The 21,740-nt window shown below is 42.5% G+C and overlaps 1 protein-coding gene across 3 annotated transcripts in view; it reads right to left on the bottom strand.

Annotated features, from left to right (window-relative positions):
- Positions 1–21,740, bottom strand: part of CRLF3 (cytokine receptor like factor 3) — a 54,061-nt gene that overhangs the window by 18,993 nt on the left and 13,328 nt on the right. For all 3 annotated transcript variants that reach the window (XR_014025568.1, XR_014025569.1, XM_081320913.1), the window contains exons 2-7: positions 19,354–19,561; positions 15,201–15,288; positions 13,710–13,887; positions 11,673–11,895; positions 10,561–10,693; positions 360–472 (exon numbers count right to left, since the gene is read on the bottom strand). Coding sequence is in view for 1 of the 3 variants with exons in the window: in XM_081320913.1 (XP_081177039.1) it covers positions 360–472; positions 10,561–10,693; positions 11,673–11,895; positions 13,710–13,887; positions 15,201–15,288; positions 19,354–19,561 (943 nt within the window). In the remaining 2 variants the exon portion in view is untranslated. The remainder of the gene's footprint in view (positions 1–359; positions 473–10,560; positions 10,694–11,672; positions 11,896–13,709; positions 13,888–15,200; positions 15,289–19,353; positions 19,562–21,740) is intronic.

Raw genomic sequence — 21,740 nt, 5'->3', positions numbered from 1 at the left:
TTCATGTATTTAGAATGAAATTAAATGAAAAAGGAGATTGTATGATGATGATGTAAAAGGAAACCAGGCCGTCAAGGAACACGGTGGCTAGACATCATCAAAGCTGACACCAGCCAGAGCACAGAAAAACTCCAAGAATATTGACATGCCTGTTTCCCAAGGCACTGCCTTCTTTGCACACTTTCGCTGACAACCTTGGGAAATCACCACGCTTATTATTTTCCATCACTTGTTTTGGATTCCTCCACATCATAATACAGTCATTCCATATATAGTAGGTCTTAAAATGACAGAACATTAGGATATGGTAGAGATTGCAGGTCAGAAGGTGGGCCAATTTAGGTCTATTTGAAACTCACCATTGGTACTAATGCACACAGCTTTATCCCGTTGCAAAGAATCATAGCCATTGAGCTGCTCAACACAAACTCCAATGCTATCTTTCCTGTCTGGCTGGCCAACTGTTTCAATTCTGTGAAGAGAAAGGGTGGGGGGAGGGGAAGGAAAGCAGCTATATTTAGAAAAATGTTAATATAAACCACGTCCTTGATTAATGCACCCTCCTTTAAATCTCACAGTCTAGGAATCTGCAATTCAGCTCTCTCCCATCTGGTGTTCCTCGCATATATTCAAATACAAATCCCATATGTTGGTCTTCAGTGCTTACAACACTTACCAGTTTTGGGAAAGCTACTTTACTAGATGGGATAGTTTCCATTTGCTTCAAGTCATCTTTCTTAAAGATGGAAAATTTCTAGCATTGGGAAAACCAACCACCCACATGTTTTGCATAAGGGAAGGCCTTCATTGGATCAGTGGCATCTTTAGCTAAAATGATACGATAGCCAAGTGAAAACGAAAATCTCTGCCAGTGATGTTGGAGAACCATGTCTCATAGCAATAGCACTTACAGTAGTGGCCAAAATTGTGGAAAACTTTTGGGAAAAGTGTATTTTTGAGGTTTGATAGCTAATAACACCACTTTTTTTTGGAGTAGTACCATAAAATTATATATCAATGGAAAGATAATTTAATCAAGAATGTAATGCAACATACTTTGTTCAATTATCTGTACTGTATCCTATGCAAAGTTATAGCCAAATAACCAGAAAAAGGAAGCACAACTTGCTTAGGTTGATATCAGGCAGCTTTCCTTCATCTGATTGTAGCCAATGAACATGAGTGCTTAGAGAGCCAGTTAGGTGTCATCTTGTTTTGGCAATGAGCCAATCAGATCACAGTAGGATTCAGTTATTGATGTCAGGTATTGAAGCTGAGAGGAGGACATTTATCAGTGTGTTATGTGATCGCTATCAAGTTGGTTGGGTGTTTTTTTTCTCTTTCATTTAGTGAGCTTGTAAAATGTAATAAAATTAAAGTTATGGTGCGAAGAGTTGAGTGGTTGCCCAGAAAGCGGTGTAAATAAGTATTATTAAGTGAACAAGGCTACTAGTTATAAAGAAATTAGAAGAAAAATTGGTGGAAACTTAACCAAAGGTGGCATTTCTACTGTACACTTTTCCCAAACGGTTTCCACAATTTTGGCCACTACTGTAGACTTTACATATTGCTTCACAGTGCTTTACAGCCCTCTCTAGGAGGTTTACAGAGTCAGCCTATTGCCCTGCCCCCAAATTCTAGGTCCTCATTTTACCAACCTCGGAAGGATGGAAGGCTGAGCCAACCTTGAGTCCCTCAGAATCAAACTCCTGGAGTGAGCAGTGAGTTAGTCTTGAAAACTGCATTCTAACCACTGCGCCACCATGATGCTCTTGCCTGATGCTCTGAACAATACAATTCATCTACTATCTAGCTAGCTGCCATACAGTGTCTTCTTCCTACTACAGATATATTGGAAGAAGTAACATTCTTCCTCTCAGCATTAATTAATAAGATGTTTGCTGTCATAAAATGTCACGGTTGGTTGCTTTTCCGTCTCGAAAGAATAATTATTTATCTTTAAAACATTGCTTTGGAAGATTCAGTTTTCTCTACAGGGTACCACTTTCAGACCAAACACTCCTCCATTCATTTATTTATTTATGAACAGATGTCCCACTTTTTCATTATTTAAACAAGCCCAAAGTAGTTTTCATTAGTAATCAAATAAGCATTTATTGTCAGAATCTCCGGAACAGATAATGTGTTCAGAGGCTACATTAATAATGGTAGCAATCGGAAGCGCAGAAACCTGCGATGTGAGCAGAAATTTCAAACAATTGACGTCACGGCCTGAATAGCAGAATATACAAATCTTAACCCAAAGAAAAACAGGAAAAATTATCTCCCAAGTTTCATTTAAGCCATTTGGAATTTTATGGTTATAACTCTGAGGAAACTCTGAGACATATAGGTAGTCCTTGACCTATGGCCACAACTGAGCCCAAAATTTCTACTGCTAACCAAGACAGCTGTTAAGTGAGTTTTGCCCCATTTTATGATCTTTCTTGCCACAGTTCTTAAGCGAATCACTGCAGTTGTTTAGTAACATGGCTGTTTACTGAATTTGGCTTCCCCGCTGACTTTTGCTTATCAGAAGGTTGCGAAAGGTGATCACATGACCCCGGGACACTGCAACCGTCATAAATGCATGTCAGTTGCCTAGCATCCAAATTTTGATCACATGACTATAAGGACACCACAACAGTCACGTGTGAAAAACAGCCATAAGTCACTTTTTTTTAGTGACACTGTAACTTTGAATGGTGACTAAAGGAACTGTTGTAAATCGAGGACTGCCTGTATTAAGTAGCAATCATAAAATGTGAGCTAATCCTGTTTGCTAAGAAAAGGAAGGAAACAAGAAAAAGGAGCAAGAGCCAAAAATTTATTCCTTCTTTTTAAAAGTTACAAGGGAATGTTACCTGCCCTGTAGGAGATAAAACAGCTTTTATCCGTGGGCTGTTAGGCTTTTGAATGGGATATAATCTCTGTGAACTTATGCAGGATTGACTTGGGAGGCCGGTGTGTGGTGTAGTTGGTTCACATGGTGTGGTAGGATGGAGGGTTTGTTGTCACTGTGTGTTGGGGGGAGGGAGCACGGGGAGAGGCTCAGCTAATCTCAATGTACACATGTTGTACTTTGACAATAAAGGTTTATTACTATATTATTATTATTATTATTATTATTATTATTATTATTATTATTATTATTATTGTTGTTGTTGTTGTTATTATTATTATCTAAAGGTAGCAAACCTTTAAGTGGCCTGCTTCTTCTGGGCAGTATATTTGTACAAGAAAAAAAAACACCCTAGGTTTGTTATAGAAGAAATCACATTTATAACAGTTTGTGTTTAAAACGAAGCAGATACAGTACATGTGCCAGCCAAATTTAAGCACAATTATTTCAAAAACAGGGAAACGTTAAAACCCTCCCCGTTTTTTAAGGAGTACAGTTCGGGCAGCAGTGAGTTAATTCTTCCCCTCGATTTTGAGTAGACCTCAAAACAGGAACCATATTGTCCTGCTAATATTTTAGCCAGTCTTCCTTTTCTTCAGGAAGAGACTCAGCTGAAGGCTAATGTTACAAAATGGGGGAAGGAGGAGGAATCTCTTACATCTGGAAGCAATCCATAAGAGAAGGTTACTTGTAAAAAAAAAGAAAGAAAGAAAGAAAGCAAGCTGAGATTTACAATCTGCAGTTGTTTCATCCTTAATTATAAGTTGCTGCTGATACTTTTTTTTTTAAAAAAAAGGCTGTTTTTAAGTTAAGCTGTTTTAACCATGACTTCCATATATTTTGGTGTGGAAATTTTGCACTAAGCTTGATGTGTTCCCCTTTGATGCTACATTTAGTTCTTATTACAACTCTAGCTGGTAAGAACATAAGAAGTCCATTGTGAGAACAAACCTCTAGGCTAGCGTTTCATGTCCAAAAGGAGCTGATTAGATGTCTCTGGGAGGTATCCAAGCAGAGCATGAAACTAATGGTTACCAACTGTGACCCAGGCATCTTTATTAGATGGATGACTACAGTTCATGGAAATGCCATTTGGTTATATGGATTAGCTTATGCTCCAATCCAGCAATTTCTTGCAGATACAGAAGCCCAAAATAGAATGTTTTCCAAGTTTACAGGAAAGCACAAACCCTGGATAAAATGGCAACCTAAAAATAAACCATAGGTATATGACGCGGTGGCTCAGTGGGTTAGGACACTGAGCTTGTCGATCAGAAGGTCGGCAGTTTGGCGGGTCGAATCCAGAGTGCAGCGTAGCAGAGTGAGCGCCTGTTACTCGTCCCAGCTTCTGCCAACCTAGCAGCTTGAAAGCATGTAAAAATGCAAGTAGAAAAATAGGGACCACTCCGGTGGGAAGGTAACAGCGTTCCGTGCGCCTTTGGTGTCTAGTCATGCCGGCCACATGACCACGGAGACGTCCTCAGACAAGCGCTGGCTCTTTGGCTTTGAAACGGAGATGAGCACTGGCCCCTAGAGTCGGAAACAACTAGCACGCATGTGCGGGGGAACCTTTACATTTATACATGTATTTATTTATTGAAATTATATATTGCTTGATTCCTGGTAACACTGGTACCTTACAGTATTCAGAGGGAGGAAGGGAACTCCAGACACATGTGAAGTTGAAACATTACTTAATGAAATCTCTGAAATACAGAATAGGACCCTAACCCTATACAACAGAGGTCCCCAACCTTTTGGGCACCAGGGACCGGTTCCATGGAGAAAGATTTTTTCCATGGGTGCATTTTGTGTGCTGCCTGCATCCCACAGATGGAGCTTTGCTTGTTTGTGTGGACCAGTTGCTGGTATGCCGCAGCCCGGTACCGGTTCATGGACCGGGGTTGGGGACCTCTGCTATACAAGACTGATTTTGAACAGGACATAGGCTGGGACTGTCAAGATCTTCCATTTGGTGCTGCCCCGATATGCAAGCAAGACACTAAAATGCCAACTCCTATCGGACTGATCAAGTACATTACAAAGGTTGGAAGAGACCTCTGCTGCACAGCACTGCACGGAATGTATGTAGGATGGTTGCATAGTCATTCTTTTTATACAACAGCAAATGTTAACATTTCCCACTTGAACGTGCCTTGCCTCTCCCCACCTCCCAGCTGGAAGTCAGAACCAATCAGCAGGCAAGGCCTGCACCTCCACACAACACGCAGTTGGGATTGGGGAGTTGCTTGGACAGTTGGCCTGTCTGCAACCCTCTGCAACCTCTGCGTACCCATCAACCCCTCTGCAGCATAGGAATGTGGTAATGGCTATGGGGCAGTTGTGGCCATCTAAATCAGCCATTAAACATTTCTTTCTTCTTGAAATGCCAAAGCAGTTACAAGTTGCTTCATCATTTTGCTTATTTACTGAGCCGCGCTACAGAATATTCTTCCTTTTTTCAAGGTTTAGCATTATTTTCAATTGTTTGTGCAAACTTTCTTAATCAAAAAAATAAATTCCATTACTAAAAATAAAAATAAAAAAACCAAATATCAAATCAGACTCCATCAAGCTTGTGCATCTTTCTTTTAGGAATCTGCATTTACAGTATATCCATGATGTACTTCAAAAAATTAAGTAAAATCTCCTGTACACACACACACACACACCTATTGTGCAGTACAAATAACCAGAGCCACACACACAGAGTTCAAGCTAACTATTCTATTGTATTCTGCCCGTAGTACAGGAATCTGCCCAGAGATTTCCTTCCCTTGGGAACAGAGATATAAGGTTTCATAGAGCTTGGAGAGGGGCAGTCCTGGATCTCTTTTGGCTACAAAGTGATTCAAGGCTATCTCCCCGCTTGATTCCTCCTCCCTCCTTGCCTGGCTGGGCATTTCCCAACATCTATCCAGAAAAGCTTGTTGATGTCTTGCAGAAACAAAGTATAGAAACCAATCAAAACCAAATAACCCAACACTGATAAATCTAACAGCTAAACACAACCCTTCTAACCCCAACCCAAACTCTGAAAGATCAAAACCTTAGGCAAAAAGGTCGGGAGGAGGGCAGCTTAGAGTGTTTTCCAGTTTCCGAAAGCAATTATATCATCACAAAAGGAGATTCAATTCATTGTCCTCCTCTTCCAACAAGACCCACAAAAGAGCAAAATGTCAGCCTCTCTTCCTGCTATATGCTTAGGTTATGACATAAATCTCTCGCTGTTATCCAAAACTCCCTCGCATCTCCCTTGGATTTTTTTTTTCAAATTTTGAAATGAAATCCCACCCTGTTGGATTCCCTAGGGACTTTCTCCTCCTTCAGTTGAGTATTGACCTCATTGTTTCTCTGCAGTTTGGCAAAGGCTATTGCTTCCCATTTTTTTCACACACACATCCTGTCAGCCCCAGCACAAAAGAAGAGCAAACCAGCCCTTGAGGAGAAAGATAATCAAGTCCACAGCGACGAAGAGGAGGAGGAAAAAGCCTGGCCAAGGAAATCTAGAGAATTCAAGGACAGACATTCTTCTTTGCTGGAAAACAAAGTTTGGGGTAGGCAAAGCCCAAGGCCAAGTAACAGAAAAAGCCAACATTTAAGACAAAAGGATGGGTCAGCTTGGAACAATCGAGCTCCCTAAACCTAAATGTCCAGTAACTGAATCCTATCTTTCTTCCACGACGAAACAGGAAATGCACTTCACTTGAACTAGGAATGTTTTGATTTCAAATGATTAAAGGCTCCCCAACAGTAGAAAAGCCCACCTAGGAAGGGAGAAACTGGTCACCCTCCAGATGCTGCTGGACTCCCAGTGGCTGGACGACTGCTAGACTTGTAATTCAGCCAAAGCTGGAAATGCAGCAGTTTCCCACTCGACTTTGAACGACTAGAACAGGCCTTTTCAACCTTTTCACCCATTGTACCACTTTTAGGATATGGCAATATCCAAGTAACACCAATCGCCTAGCAAGGTGTCAAAAACTTGATGACCAAAAAAAAGGACTTTTCAAAGTTATAATGGCACTGAAAAAAGTTCCCCCCCAAGCCACAGCCGAGCAAGACGCCTGCCTGCCCATCCGGCGGCACTCTTCCTCCTGTCCGAGGTTTCCATTGTTGTATTTCTGTTGAGGATTGGCAGCAGGGGAGGGGTGGGGGGTGTTTGGTTTTTATTCCCCCCGTTTGCTGGGTGGTTGCAGCAGGTTTTGGTCACTTCACATGACCCTGGGACACTGTGACCGTCATAAATATGAATCAGTTGCCAAGCATCTGAATGTAAATCACAAGAACCTGGAGATGCTGCAAAATTCCAGCTGATCGGCACTTCATCTGGGATCAGCAGAACCGCCAGGATCCGTGCTGCTTTCCAGATGATTGGCACTTCTTCTAAGCTCAACAGAAGCGGCAGGATCAGCGCCGAGCTCCAGCTGGAGCCTGGGGCTCATCCTGGCGCTTCCCCTGAGCCCTGACAGCCCTGAAGAAGCATTGATCCTGGCACTTCCGCTCAGCCCTGACAGCCCTGCAGCTCCAGCCATCTCTCTCACTCAGGGTTGTGCAGTGCTGCCACCAGTTCAGCTCATTCCCCTCCTCCGCTACCACTTTTCTAGGATGGTCGTGTACCACCTGCCAGGTGCCAATGTACCACAGGTGGTACCGGTACCACTGGCTGAAAAGCCCTGGACTAGAAGACCAATTCAGAGTCATCATGGTTCAGAAAACCAGCTCATTTTCTCCAGGGAAACAGAAAGCTTTACTTCATCTGAGCGATCACACAATTCACTCAGAGATTTTACCAAACTGCAAGTGCAGGTATATTCATAGTGATATTTAATTCCATTTTAAAATAAGAAATTCAGCATTTTGTAGATAGTTTTGCTAGGTGGAAAAATAAATTCAGTCAAGATATCAAGTAGTTGGTTTTAAAAAAAAAAGCTTTAAAAGGTCACTCGGTTTTAAATGCCCTGGATGGAGGGCCTTGGATATGTCTAAGCCAGGGGTCTTCAAACTTGGTAACTTTAAGACTTGTGGACTTCAGCTCCCAGAATTCCTCAGCCAGCTATGCCATGCTGCTGTACTGCTCTAAACAGTACCAGCAACATGGGAAGTGATTATGAGGGCAGGACACCTGATGGGAAAACTGCTAAGGTATCAGGTGGGAAAGAGCAGGCCTACACATGAAGATTCAATTAAACTGATTCATTGCTAAAAGCTTATGTAGAAGAATCTTCTCAACCAATGATCTGGCACACAAGGGCTTAACTTTTCCTGTGGCTACATAGGGATTCTAGGCTGATTCCACTTTTCACTCTGTTCCCACATGTCTATGAAGAGTCTCAATTGTTCAGGTCATGATTGTCCCAAAGGTGCCATCCTTTGAATGGAGCTACCTGTACACAATTACTTAATCTTCAAATTAAAGCCTAGGTTTCATTTGTTTTGGGCTTTTTTGAGCATAAAAACCAGAAGTGATACCGTGTTTTCCTGAAAATAAGACCCAACTGGAAAATAAGCCCTAGCACCCTGGTGGTAAACCTGTGGCACGCACGCAGAGCCCTCTCTGTGGGCACGCGCCCCGTCGCCCCAGTCCTAGGCCTTCAGCTGGGTTTTATAAAACCTTTTCGCTTTAGGCCTCCGCCGCCATGTTAAAAAAAAAGGTTCAATCAATCAATCAATTTTAACTTCTCGTGGGAAAATAAAAAGATCTCGCAAATTTGGAATTGATTGATTGAACTTTTTAGTCCCACTCACTCTGCCATTACACTGCAGCCACGCCCACGCAGTGGGCCACGCCCACCCGGCACCCAACCATACATAAGTGGGTTTTAGGTTGCAGTTTGGGCACTCGGTCTCTAAAAGGTTCGCCATCACTGCCCTAGCATGACCTTTCAGGATGCTCGTAATATAAGCCCTACCCCCAAAATAAGCCCCAATTAAGGTAGTGCCGGCAGGGTCACCTCGGCTGTTGCTTGCCCAGCTGGTAAGCAGGCAAACAGCTAGCCGCAGCTGAAGTAGATTCACGTCCTTGCCGCCTTTCTCCCAGGGATCCCCCGGTCCCCTCCACCCATCCCAAGGCCAGAGTGGCCGAGTCCGAAGGGGTGTGAGAGAGCATGTGCACCTCTGGGTGAAAGATAAATTGCCCCCCCCTCCTCTCCCCAGCTGAAGCTCCTCTTGCCAAAGCGTGCAGCCTCAAACGGCCTCATTTTTAACCCCCATTTTAAAATCTCCCAGAAGGGCTCCTTGAGCTTCAAGTGATTGACAAGCTTTTCGGTGTGAGATCAGGCAAGTTTAGGTAAACCTGCCAGAGAGAAGCACTCCTGGCAGTGGTTTTGTTTAAAAATGGTCTTGCAGTGGGGAGCGGAGCCGAGTTCTTGCACTCCTTCGCAAGAGGCAGAGGCAAGGCAGCGGGCAGGCTAGATTGGATGAGCGCTGCAAAACTCCTCCATTTGCAGCCAGACTGAATTCCTCTCCAGCTTCTAAATGCTGGGGGGGCGGGGGTTAAAGCATGGACAGAAGATTTAGCTGGTTTAATGAGCAAGGTCTTTATTGACACATTTGATGTGTCTCCCTCCCCCACCCCCACCCCCGATGCCTAATTTGGGATCAACTCCTGCTGATCCCTCAGGCAATATTGCGATCGCAGCCGGAGGAACAAGAGGAGGGGAGCTGGGTAAGGGACAGCTTTGGCGACCTTTTTTCATTTCCTCTGCCCCTCGTCTTCGATCCGTAGCCTGCTCGACCCTGCTCGGTCCCCCGTCATTTTCAGAGGAGCAGGGAGCAGGGGAGGAGGAGGAGGAGCAGGAGAAAGTAGCCACCAGTTCAAGTCTTCCCCAGATGCGTGCTGGGACTGGACCGCCATCCCCGATCGCTTTTGCCACCGCTGAAGCCCAGCCGTGCAGCCCATATGGTGAGACTGTGGGTCAAGGGAGGGGGATTGGAGAAACATATGGCTTGCAAGGAGATGTGGATTGCCTCTTAACCCCTCCATTTCTGCTGCTCTTCCCTGCTTCTTGGCTCAAAATCCTGTGCTTGGCCCCTTAAGCCCCCTTCCGTCCCCCTGTCTTTGCTTCTCGTCAATTGCTCCTCGTCTCCCGGCTATTAATACCGTGTTTCCCCACGGTATTAACTGGAAAATAAGCCCTAAGGTGTCTTTTGGAGCGAAAATTAACATAAGACCCAGTCTTATTTTGGGGGAAACACGGTACCTAGAGAGTCTACCATGGATAACTAGAACACAGCCCAACTCAGCAAAGGAAGAGATCGATGCCATCAAAGCCTTGGTGGAGCAGTGGGCTGATGCCTCCTTAAGTAACACAAGCTGCCTGCAATTAGTGCAGGTTCGAGTCCCACCAGGCTCAAGGTTGACTCAGCCTTCCATCCTTCCGAGGTAGGTAAAATGAGGACCCAGATTGTTGGGGGCAATAAGCTGACTTTGTAAAAAAAAAATGCCGCTTGGGGGGGGGGGGGGGGCTGAAAGCCCTAATAAGCCCTAATAAGCAGGCATATACATAGAATGAAGGCTATTGCTAAGCGCATTGATTTGTGCTTCTTAGATTGTAAGCCGCCCTGAGTCTTCGGAGAAGGGCGGGATATAAATGGGATTTAAAAAAAAATCCTGTTTGGGAAAATACAACCAGATTGATTGATTCATCTTTCCTTACCGGAATGTCAGCGTCTGGCCACAACAGTAAGTTGGAGCCTTGGAATACAGCACCCCACCTGCCTGCGAATCGTTTCGAAGGGCTATGTTTCTTCGGCTGCTCAAGCTGTAGCCCTCCATACCTGGAGTCCATTCTAAGGAAAGAAGAACCGACAGTAATGCAGAGGCCCCTGGCCCGGAAAAAACCTACAAAACGTAATATTCTTAGTTCACTGACACTACAGGCTCTGCCTTAGATTTGAAAATATGTGCTTTGCTTCCCTTTTTAGTTACGTTGTGTACACATTCCAAGATATAGGAAAGTGCACAAAGAAGAATGTACAAGTAGCCCTCGACTAGTAAATTAAAGTCAAACTACAGGTAATCCTCAACCTACAACAGTTCGTTTAGCGACCAAAGTTACAACGGCACTGGAAAAAGCGACTTACGACTGTTTTTCACGCTTACGCCCATTGCAGCATCCCCACGGTCATGTGATCAAAATTCGGACCCTTGACAACTGACATGTGTTTATGACAGTTGCATTGCCCCCAGGGGTCATGTGATCACCGCCGTCCCAGCCAGCTTCTGACAAGCAAAGTCAATGGGGGATGCCAGATTTGCTTAGTGACTGAATGTTTCACTTAACAACTGCACTTAACAACTGCAGTGATTCACTTAACAATTGTGGCAAGGAAGGTCATAAAATGGGGCAAAACTGCTAAGCTGTCCTGCTTAGCAATGGAAATTTGGGGCTCAAATTACAGGACTAACTGTAATTCACAAACAATCTGATCACATACAAACCTATGAGCTTAACCAATGACAGAAGCCTCCTTATGATCAATAAGCTTCCATTTTTAAAGGAGAGCTCAGAATTAAAATGTTGCTTAAAAACCAGTTTTAAACTATTTCATACATATATGCTCTGCGCCTGAAAATGTATCAATATTTCATAAAGCTAAATGTTTGCATAATAAATGGCCTTAGCACCAAACAAATGTACCTGAATGTGAAAATTAATCATACAGAGCAAACGCCTGACAGCAATAGACTAGATTTCCAAGTCAAGGAAAAAAAGATGAAGCGAGACTGAAATATTTTTATTGCAGAATAAAATGACCAAATACATACCATGAGGCACTAATGTGGAACGCCCAGTTTGAGAAACACTCCATGGACTCCATTCCTGACGGCCGTCTCCCCGTGCACAAACCTTGAACTGATAATCGATGTTGGGGTCGATGTGCAACACCATGAATTCTGTGTCTGAACCGATGTACGCATCTTCGAAATGGCAAATGGTGCTCTTGCGATACTGAAGTCTGTAGTCCTGTGGGATGAAGTCCTCATCAACCTAAGCAAAGAGGAATTACATTATTACCTATCATAAACTCTTCCTTCTTTAAACATTGTTTTAACTAGCTTGTTTTCTGAAATGCAAAGACTTCAAGTTTAGACTTCAAGCTTGATCGCTCAGATGCAGTAGTTTGCGATTAGCAGCACACTGGGGATGATCAGCCATATTACAATGGACACAATTGCAAAATTACTATTGTGGGGCGAGCAATTAGGCACAAAACACATTTTCCAGTCTTACACCAGCCAGATGTGGTGGTATCCTGAGAATTCCAGTCCCAAGGTATCTGGAAATGTGATATAAATACAGCAGTGGCCAAAATTGTGGAAACCTTTTGGGAAAAGTGTGTTTTTGAGTTTTGATGGCTAATAACACCACTTTTTTTTGGAGTAGTACCATAAAATTATATATCAATGGAAAGATAATTTAATCAAGAATGTAATGCAACATACTTTGTTCAATTATCTGTACTGTATCCTATGCAAAGTTATAGCCAAATAACCAGAAAAAGGAAGCACAACTTGCTTAGGTTGATATCAGGCAGCTTTCCTTCATCTGATTGTAGCCAATGAGCATGAGCATGAGAGAGCCAATCAGGTGTCATCTTGTTTCGGCAATGAGCCAATCAGATCACAGGATTCAGTTATTGATGTCATGTATTTGAGCTGAGAGGAGAACATTTGTCAAGTGTGTTATGTGATTGCTATCAAGTTGGTTGGGTTTTTTTTTTCTCTTTCATTTAGTGAGTTTGTAAAATGTAATAAAATTAAAGTAATGGTGCAAAGAGTTGACTGGTTGCCCAGAAAGCGATGTAAAATAGTATTATTAAGTGAACAAGGCTACAGTTATAAAGAAATTAGAAGAAAAATTGGTGGAAACTTAACCAAAGGTGGCATTTCTACTGTACACTTTTATTTTATTTTTTATTTTTATTTTATTTTAATTCCATTTATAGCCCGCCCTTCTCCGAAGACTCAGGGCGGCTTACAAGCTTAGCAGTAGCCTTCATTCTATGTATATTCCTGCTTATTAGGGCTTTCGCCCCCCCAAGCGGCATTATTACAAAGTTTTATTACAATTATTACAATAATTATTACAATTTTGGACACTAGTGTATTAAGAGGGAGAAAAAATCACATAGAATCTATTTCACAATGTGCCAGTTATCAGACAGCTATTAAATTAGTTACAATTTTAAAAGAATGCTATCTTAAATAGAAATCAATAAAGCCCACATAATAACCACTATTCATTGCATTAACCATTATCTGTGTTCTGTTCTCAAGGAAGAGATTTTCATGTGAAAGGAAAGATCCCAAACCTCTTCCACATATAGGTAGTCCTTGACTTACAACAGTTCATTTAGTGACTGTTTGAAAAAAGTGACTTATGTCCATTTTTTCATATTTACAACCATTGCAGCATCCCCATGGTCACATGATCAAAATTCAAATGCTTGGCAACTGGGTCATATTTACGACCATTGCTGCTTCCCAAGGTCATGTGATCACATTTTGCAACCTTTGGACAAGCAAAGTCTGTGGGGTAAGCCAGATTCACTTAACAACCATGTTGCTAACTTAACAACTGCAACGATTCATTTAACAACTGTGGCATTGTAAAATAGGGCAAAATTCACTTAACAACTGTCTTGCTTACCAACAGAAATTTTGGGCTCAGTTGTGGTCGTAAGTAGAGGATTACCTGTAATGTGTTTCTGCCCATTGCAAAATCACCACCAGGCTGTTGGGTTAAGAACAACACGAAAGAAAACATCTATGTATCTGATCCTGAAAAGGCTGCTAACTCACCTTGCACCATCGTACTAAGATACCCCCAGGCTTCTCAATCAGTTCTTCTATTTGTATCGGTGGTCGAGATGCTACTGTTCCATGGCTGAAGATGTAGCTTTTCATTATTGTGAAAAAGGAGTCATCCCATTGAGCAGATAAGTTAGCCACATCAACCAGCGATGGCACTTCAGGTAAACTAAAGAGAGGAAACGTTATCAATACATAATAGGTAAGGATCTGTTTTCACTCTGATCATTTAACAATGTCTGGAACTAGATTAATTCCTCCAGAGCCACTCAAATCCATATCTTCTTTATTTTTAGCATAAAGAAAAGCACATCCAAACAGGTATAATACGTTAGGCTATGGATTTCTATTCCCCAACCCTACCTCCATAAAGTTGAAGGCGGGGTTCTAGCATCACCTCCTCTGTGCCCATAATTTTGCACCTCGTGTTTCCCAAATGGAAAATATAAATTTGAAAGGTGGTGAAGATGGAATGAAAGAACTCTGGATTAGTTAAGTTTCTCGCCAAGGAAATATTTCAGAGAATTCATTGGGCTGGTTTACTTAATACCTATCCCACCGTGGAGACAACTTTCTCCCTTAAAATAATTATTTTGAGTCTCAAATTTACAGGTAGTCCTTGACTTATGACAGGACACTTAACAACCATTCAAAGTTACAACCCCCCCAACAAAAGCTACTTAAAGTTACCACACACACACACACACACACACACACACACACACACACACACACAGAGTCATGTGATAGCATTTTGGGTGCTTGGAAACCAGCTCACGTTTACAGCCATTTGCAGCATACTATGATCACATGACTGCAATTTGCAACTCTTTGCTGGTTTCTGGCAAAAAAAAAGCCCACTGAGGATAAATTCTCTTAACAACCACTGCAAAAAAAAAATGTTTAAAAAATCAGGTCTGGATAGGTGATGCTCAACTTATGACCATAATTTTATTTTCAGGGATAATTTAATCTTTTATTTGTCTTTTAACTTGTATTTTGTATTGGTATGATTTTAAAATGACCTGTAAACCGCCCTGAGTCCTCCGGGAAAGGGCGGTATATAAATCTAATAAAATAAATAAATAATTCTAGGTTCAATTGCAATCGTAAGTCAAGGACTATCTGTACATTCTTTTCAGCTTTGCTAGTTCATTATAATAATTTTGAGATTTGGGGAGCGCTCAGATTTTCCTTTGAGATAGTTCACTCTAGTGAAGATTAGTTTAGTTACTCTTTTGAAAGGAAAGCTTTTCAATATAAGTCAATGACCTTCTGAATAGTTGTCAAACAATGCTGTCTGAAGGTTAGAAGTTGCTATTATAAGCCTCAGTAGACCAAGCAGTTTAAACTGTGCCTTAGAAATGGTAATTCTGCGTCATTCACATAAACTACCCTAAGTGGAAGAGGGTCCTCTGCAACCTAAGGATATTTCTGTCAGCTACTGACTGTGAAAATCCAGCCCTGATCTGTGGCTCTTACCTGTCCAGCTGAATATGCAAAGCCTTTCTTGTAAAACTGCACAGCTTGTCACTGTTGTCCCTGGTAATTCCACAAATGGCACTTTCACCTGTAATGCAACAGCGGAAGAGATTATTGCTAAGGGAGTCTGGGACATCACAGCCAAGGGAAACTGATCCACAGGCTTCGGTGACATTTGCTTCTTCTTTGCAGACATTCATCTGAAGTGTATATTTATAGCCACCTTGACAATCCGTGAGGTCCAAAGGCTATGGATCCTCAGATAAATTCTGATCACCATGGAGAAATTTCATGACAGTTAGAACAATCAACCAGTGGATCGGCTTGCCTTTATTTAGAAGTTGTGGATGCTCTGGAGGCTTTTAAGAAGACATTGGGCAGTCATTTGTCCAGAATGGTGTAGGCCAGGGTCTCCTGCTTGAGAAGGGTTGGACTAGAACAGACATGTCAAACTCGCAATGTCACATGACGTTGCGCAACGTATCGGAGCTTTTTCGCCATGGCCGGCAATGGGGTGAGCGTGGTTTCCCGATGATGCATCCGGCCTGCAGGTCAGCAGTTTGACACCCCTAGACTAGAAGATCCCAAGGCCCCTTCCAACTCTCTTATTCTGTTATTATTCTGCTTTACTGGCAGCTGGCTTTAGGACTTTTGAAGAACTCTTTAGGAAGGTTACAATTCTGTGACTCAACAGGCTGATATGGGTGGTTCCCAATTTCCTCCCCCCTACAAAACCAGGGTTGTTGTTTTGCTCCTACATCTCCCTCTACGCTGCTTGATGTAGCTGAAGGGAAAAGGAAGAACATGCCAGGGTCTTCCTATGCCCTCTGCTTTGCCATAAGAAGCAGGTGGATGCTGTTTCTCTGAGCCGATGATCCAGAATTTTCTGTTAAGACTGTCAAGCTTAAGAAGCTGCTGCTCAACGTCCAAAAACCAGAGGCGCCTCAACCACTTTTTCATTACTCTGTTCTATCTTCCACAACCATTTTCCAAACAATTCAGGAAGATTGGAGAATGGGAAAGAATATAGGGTATGTTACAATGGTATCTTGGCACAAGACGAAATACAATGCCTGCACATTCTTCACTGAAACCAGCATTAAATTAGGAATTTTCCTCTTCATTCACATAAGAGAAATGACAGTGACTAGTTTGGAAAAAAGAAAAAAAAACAGTAAATTAAAGTCAAACTACAGGTAATCCTCAACCTACAACAGTTCATTTATGATGGTTCAAAGTTACAACGGCACTGAAAAAGACCCAATTTATGACTGTTTTTCACACTAACAACCATTACAGCATCCCCACGGTCATGTGATCAGAATTCAGACGCTTGGCAACTGACTCATATTTATGGCGGCTGCAGCATCCTAGGGGCATGTGATCACCTTTCGTGGCCTTCTGACAAGCAAAGTCAATGGGGAAGCCAGATTCACTCAACAACCCTGTTACTAACTTATCAACTGACATGATTCACTTAACAACTGTGGCAAGAAATGTCATAAGAGGCAAAATTCACTTAACATGTGTTTTCACTTAGCAACAAAAATTTGGGGCTCAACTCTGGTCGTAAGTCAAGGACTACTGTATTGGTTTGATATACTGGCTCGTCGAAAAGTTAATGCCCATGGTTTCCTTAGCTGAATTAAAATGAGAACTGTGGTTAATTAAAGGCTGCCTGATTGTCTGGATTACACTGTGAAAGAAAGAGGAAATGGTTTTAAAAGCAAAAAAGACCCCAAAATTTTAGGCTCAATTGTGGTCGTAAGTCGATGAACACCTGAAATGGGTTCAAAACAATCCAGTTTTAAAGCAAAAAAGAAAATAAATACAATTTAATTATCTTCTGTTACACAGAAAAGAGAAATTAAGAAAAGTGGCTGTTATGTTTTAGATTTCGTAATGGTGGAAATCACTTTATTTTATTTATTTATTTATTTTAATCCCATTTATATCCCACCCTTCTCCGAAGACTCAGGGCGGCTTACAATCTAAGCACAAATCAAATGTGCTTAGCAATAGCCTTCATTCTATGTATATGCCTGCTTATTAGGGCTTTCGCCCGCCCCCCCAAGCGGCATTATTACAAAGTCAGCTTATTGCCCCCAACAATCTGGGTCCTCATTTTACCTACCTCGGAAGGATGGAAGGCTGAGTCAACCTTGAGCCTGGTGGGATGCGAACCTGCAATAATTGCAGGCAGCTGGTGTTACTTAAGGAGGCATTAGCCCACTGCTCCACCAAGGCTCTGAATACTTGAAGTATTCAGACAAAAAGAGAGGTGAGGTATAAGTGAATAAACAAACACAGTGGCTAAAATCGGTCTTCCAACTGAAGAGAATATATGAAGTCCAGGGTTGAACTGTGGAGTCCTGAGAGCACCAAGGACTCAGTCTTCCAATGTTTATTTGATCATCTAGGAAGGGGTCCCCACCCCCGGTCCGCAGACTGGCACCAGTCCGTGGCATGCCAGAAACTGGGCCACACAAACAGTGAAGTCCTATCCGTGGGATGTAGGCAGTAGATGAAACCACGCCCTCTCCGGTCCACGGAAAAACCTTTCTCCACGGAACTGGTCCTTGGTGCCCAAAAGGTTGAAGGGCGCTGATCCAGGACCAGAGAGGAAGCTCTAAGGTTCACTGAGTTCATTCTTAGACAGGGAGATTCTAGTTACAGAAAGAAGCAAATGTTTAGCAGGCTTGATGTTGTAGTTCTGATTCTAAATATCTTCAATCAAATCATTTCACCTCTGCCAAATTGCAAAATTAAAGGCAAAGCAACATGCTGATTCACTTCTCTGCAATAGCATTGCTATGCAAGATCCGTGATACAATCTCCTTATGCTCAGTATTCCCCACCCTTCATCCCTGAGGATGGGTGAAGAAATGAAGAAGAAAATGCTGACTAGGATGGCATCGCGACTTGTTTAATTAAATATTATTGTGGTCTTGCAGAAGAAGGCCCAGAAGCAGCAGTGACAAGCAATTGCAAGACTGCTGACAGCTCTTGAGTCACATATTCCATCCTTGTCCCATTTCTGTTAATTCAGGTTCTTGCAATCTTATTTAATAGCCAAAACAATTCAAGAGACATCTTTAATTTGTTTTTTGGATTTAGATATCCCAGCTCCAAATTCTCAGTATATTGATAGCCGTGATAATTTTTTGCGCATCTAGCAAATTGTTCTGAAACTTACTTCACTGAATTAAAATGAACATATTGGTAGAACAGTAGGGTTCACCCATTAGGTGAGGCCATAATAGCAATAGCACTTAGATTTATATACTGCTTCGTGGTGTTTTACAGCACTCTCTGAGCAGTTTACAACATCAGCCTATTGCCCCCAACAATCTGGGTCCTCATTTTACCAATCTCAGAAGGAAGGAAGGCTGAGTCAACCTTGAGCCCCATCAGGATCAAACTCCTAGCAGTGGGCAGAGTCAACCTGCAATACTAACCACTGTACCACCATGGTTTAGTAACTAGCTTTATTGAGTTTTGATTTATCTAAACCAAAATACTATGGCCTATAAAACCTCTTGATGTGTATATGTATTCTCAGACATTATGTTTTTACAACAAACCATAGTATATAGATCAGCCAATATGTGTATTGATTGGGGAAAAAAGACAGAGGCATCAACAGTTTTTTCCTCTTGATCAACAACAAACATATCTGTGATTTATTTCTGTTCCATGGTACATGGATGTGCTTTATATGCATGCTCATTCTATGCATAATTACCATTTGTTTGATTTACGCCCTACTTTTCCCGGCAAACGCAGTACTCTCTGCTTGATTTCCCCCCCCCCAACAATAATGAGGAAGGATTAGTTAAATTATACCAGCTGGACCAATTTTACCCAGAAAAGCTTTTACACCTCAGGATGGACTTCAACCTGGGTCTTCTCAGCCTTATCCAACGTCTTATTTGTTCAAAGTAACTCCAAGATTTGTGCAAGCAATTCTTAACCGTACTTCTTCATATGCAGAAGCATTATGCCAAAAGGACCAGTCTAGATCTCTAGACACAAATGGAGTATTTTTGACAGACAGGTGGAACTATTAAGTACAATAATTTCAGTGGCTATAAGGTTGATAGAAATCCCCTATGGTCCCCAAAGAAAATGTTTTAAAGGCAGATTCTCCTACCTTCCTGGAGAAGTTCATTGGCCGTCCCAACTCCTTGTTCAATGAGGTTCTGGCACTCATCCAAGGGCTTGACACTTTCCTGTTCTATTCTGTCTACTTCCTGGAGCAAGGAGGCCAATCTTTCATCCAGCAACTTCATCAAGGTCCCTTTTAAGTCACAGAAATGCTGTTCCAGGACTTCCCGGGTTTGTGCAGCACTATTTTTGATCTGAAGGGAGACAAAGAAATCAGTAAGGCCTTGAGGGAGATTGGCTAAAACAGGGGTCCTCTAACTATTTAAACAGGGGGCGAGTATAGTTTGGAAAAAAAAATAACCATTATAGAACCATGTAAAATCGAGTATAAAATGAAAAAAATGAAACAAGAAAAATGAATTGGTTAATCATTTGAATGGGTTTTTAACTGAAGAAAATATACATTTCCAGTGAATCCACAAGTGTTTTGTTTGGGAATGAAACTGCCGTTTTTTCTGCAAATAGTTTTTGAGTTGTGGGAAGACGGCATAAGTTTTCCTCCCTCACTTGTTTAATGAATATGTCCAATTTTACTTCAAATGCTTTCACATGTGAATGCACATCACAGATGAGCTTCCCCTTTCCTTGAAGTTGCACTTTGAAAGTGTTGAGTAGCTCTGCTACATCTGTCAGAAAGGCAAGGTGCCATTTCCATTCAGCATTTCTTGCAGACGTCTCATGACCCAAAGTAGGTAACATCAGCAATGCCAGAAGACAGCGGGGTTTGTGGAATGGAGAAGGAGAAGAGGAGAAGGAGGGCAGCTGTGGAGTCCTTGGTGCTCTCTGAGCTTGGTGGCTTTCTTGCAGACGTCTCATGGCCCAAACTACGTAACATCATCAGTTCACTTATCCCACTTTGGGTCCTGAAATGTCTGCAAGAAAACCACCATCCTCAGACATCCCCCCCCCCCCCGATAAGGACACTTCATTTTAACCCTGAGCCAGAAATATTCTCCTTGATTGGCATTCCGGACCTTTCATCGCCTCAGCTCCACACAACCCCTCGCAACCCTGACATAACCTTCCAGGAACAAATTCTCTTCCTTTTTTCTCACTCATCCCGGCCACCCCTCAGAAATATCTTGCCCTTCGCCCGCTCCCCTCAGACCCATAATCGGCGCCCCACTCCAACCCTCACGGGGGTCAAGCCAACTCATTTAGGGCCGTCGCCCTCGCCGCTGCCAATGGGGCTGGGTCCCTCGGCGATGGTGGGGTGATGTTGGGGGCTGGCAGCACCAGTTTCCTCTTGGCTGGCATGGTGGCAGCGGCAGAGGCTTGGGCTTGCATTCCGTAGCGCCTAGCAAGGGACCCACCTCAGAAGCAGCAGCAGCAGTAGCATCATCACCTGGCTTGGCTGCCCTAAGCGAGGCCAAGGCTGCAAGCAAGGCCCAAACCTCTCAGCCCGGCCCTGAAGTAAAAATGCAAAGAGGCAAGAGGAGGAGAGGAAGGGGGCATGGCCGAAGCATGAGCGCGCACTTAGGCGCACGAGGGAGAAACTTGGAGAAAAAAATCTCCTCTCACCAACTTGCCGTCCCGCCATTGGCTGGGGCTCTCACCACCATCCTCCCACCCTCTCCTTGTGATTGGACAGCTTTCCCGGGAGGTTGAGGCGGGCTGGATAAAGAGACAGGGTGGGCCGCATGCAGCCCGCGGGCCATAGTTTGAGGACCCCTGGGCTAAAAGAAGGTTCTTACCGCACTAATTTGGCTAGCAAGAAGGTGCTGAGCCTGCTTGGTCTCATCAATCACTGCAAGTCAGGTCAATTAAAACATCTTGGACCTGAATGAGTTTGCTTCGCCAAATAGCCCCACAACATAATTGAAGAAAATCAGATTCTTCCCAAAATTCAGCAACCCCCCAAAAAGCTGAATTATTTTTGCTGTTTCTTAAAATTGCCTCATTTATCACCTTAAAAGATTCGTGATTTTAGTAGCAAGCGTTTCACAGGAAACCTCTAGTAGCTTTGCTGTAAGCTGCCGTTTTCAAGCGGCTTACAGCACTTTTAAGCTAGAAACAAATGAACCACTTTTTGGGTTTGCATGATGTATGAATTCAGTCATAAAATTAAGGTCCTTTGAACGTATGCAACTTACTTTAGCCAAAATATATTTAGGATTGCAAAGTATGCAAACATTTAATCTGCATAGTTTTAATATTTTAATAACTTTTTAAAAATCTTTTTAAAATCTGTAAGTCTCCCAGAGTCGCCTTATAGGGTAGATGGGCAGCATAAACATTTAATAAATGAATAAAACTTCTCAAATTTGAAACAGAATAAAGAAAAAGGAAGAACTAGTTGGACACGAGATATTCTCATCTATTCTACACAAGAGGAATTGCACCTCCAAAATTTTCTCTGTGGCTAAAATCACA

Source organism: Vipera berus, assembly GCF_964194415.1.
Source record: "Vipera berus genome assembly, chromosome: 2".
Lineage (NCBI taxonomy): Eukaryota > Metazoa > Chordata > Lepidosauria > Squamata > Viperidae > Vipera > Vipera berus.
Note: the sequence above shows the minus strand (reverse complement) of the source record. Positions and strands in the feature narration are given on the sequence as shown.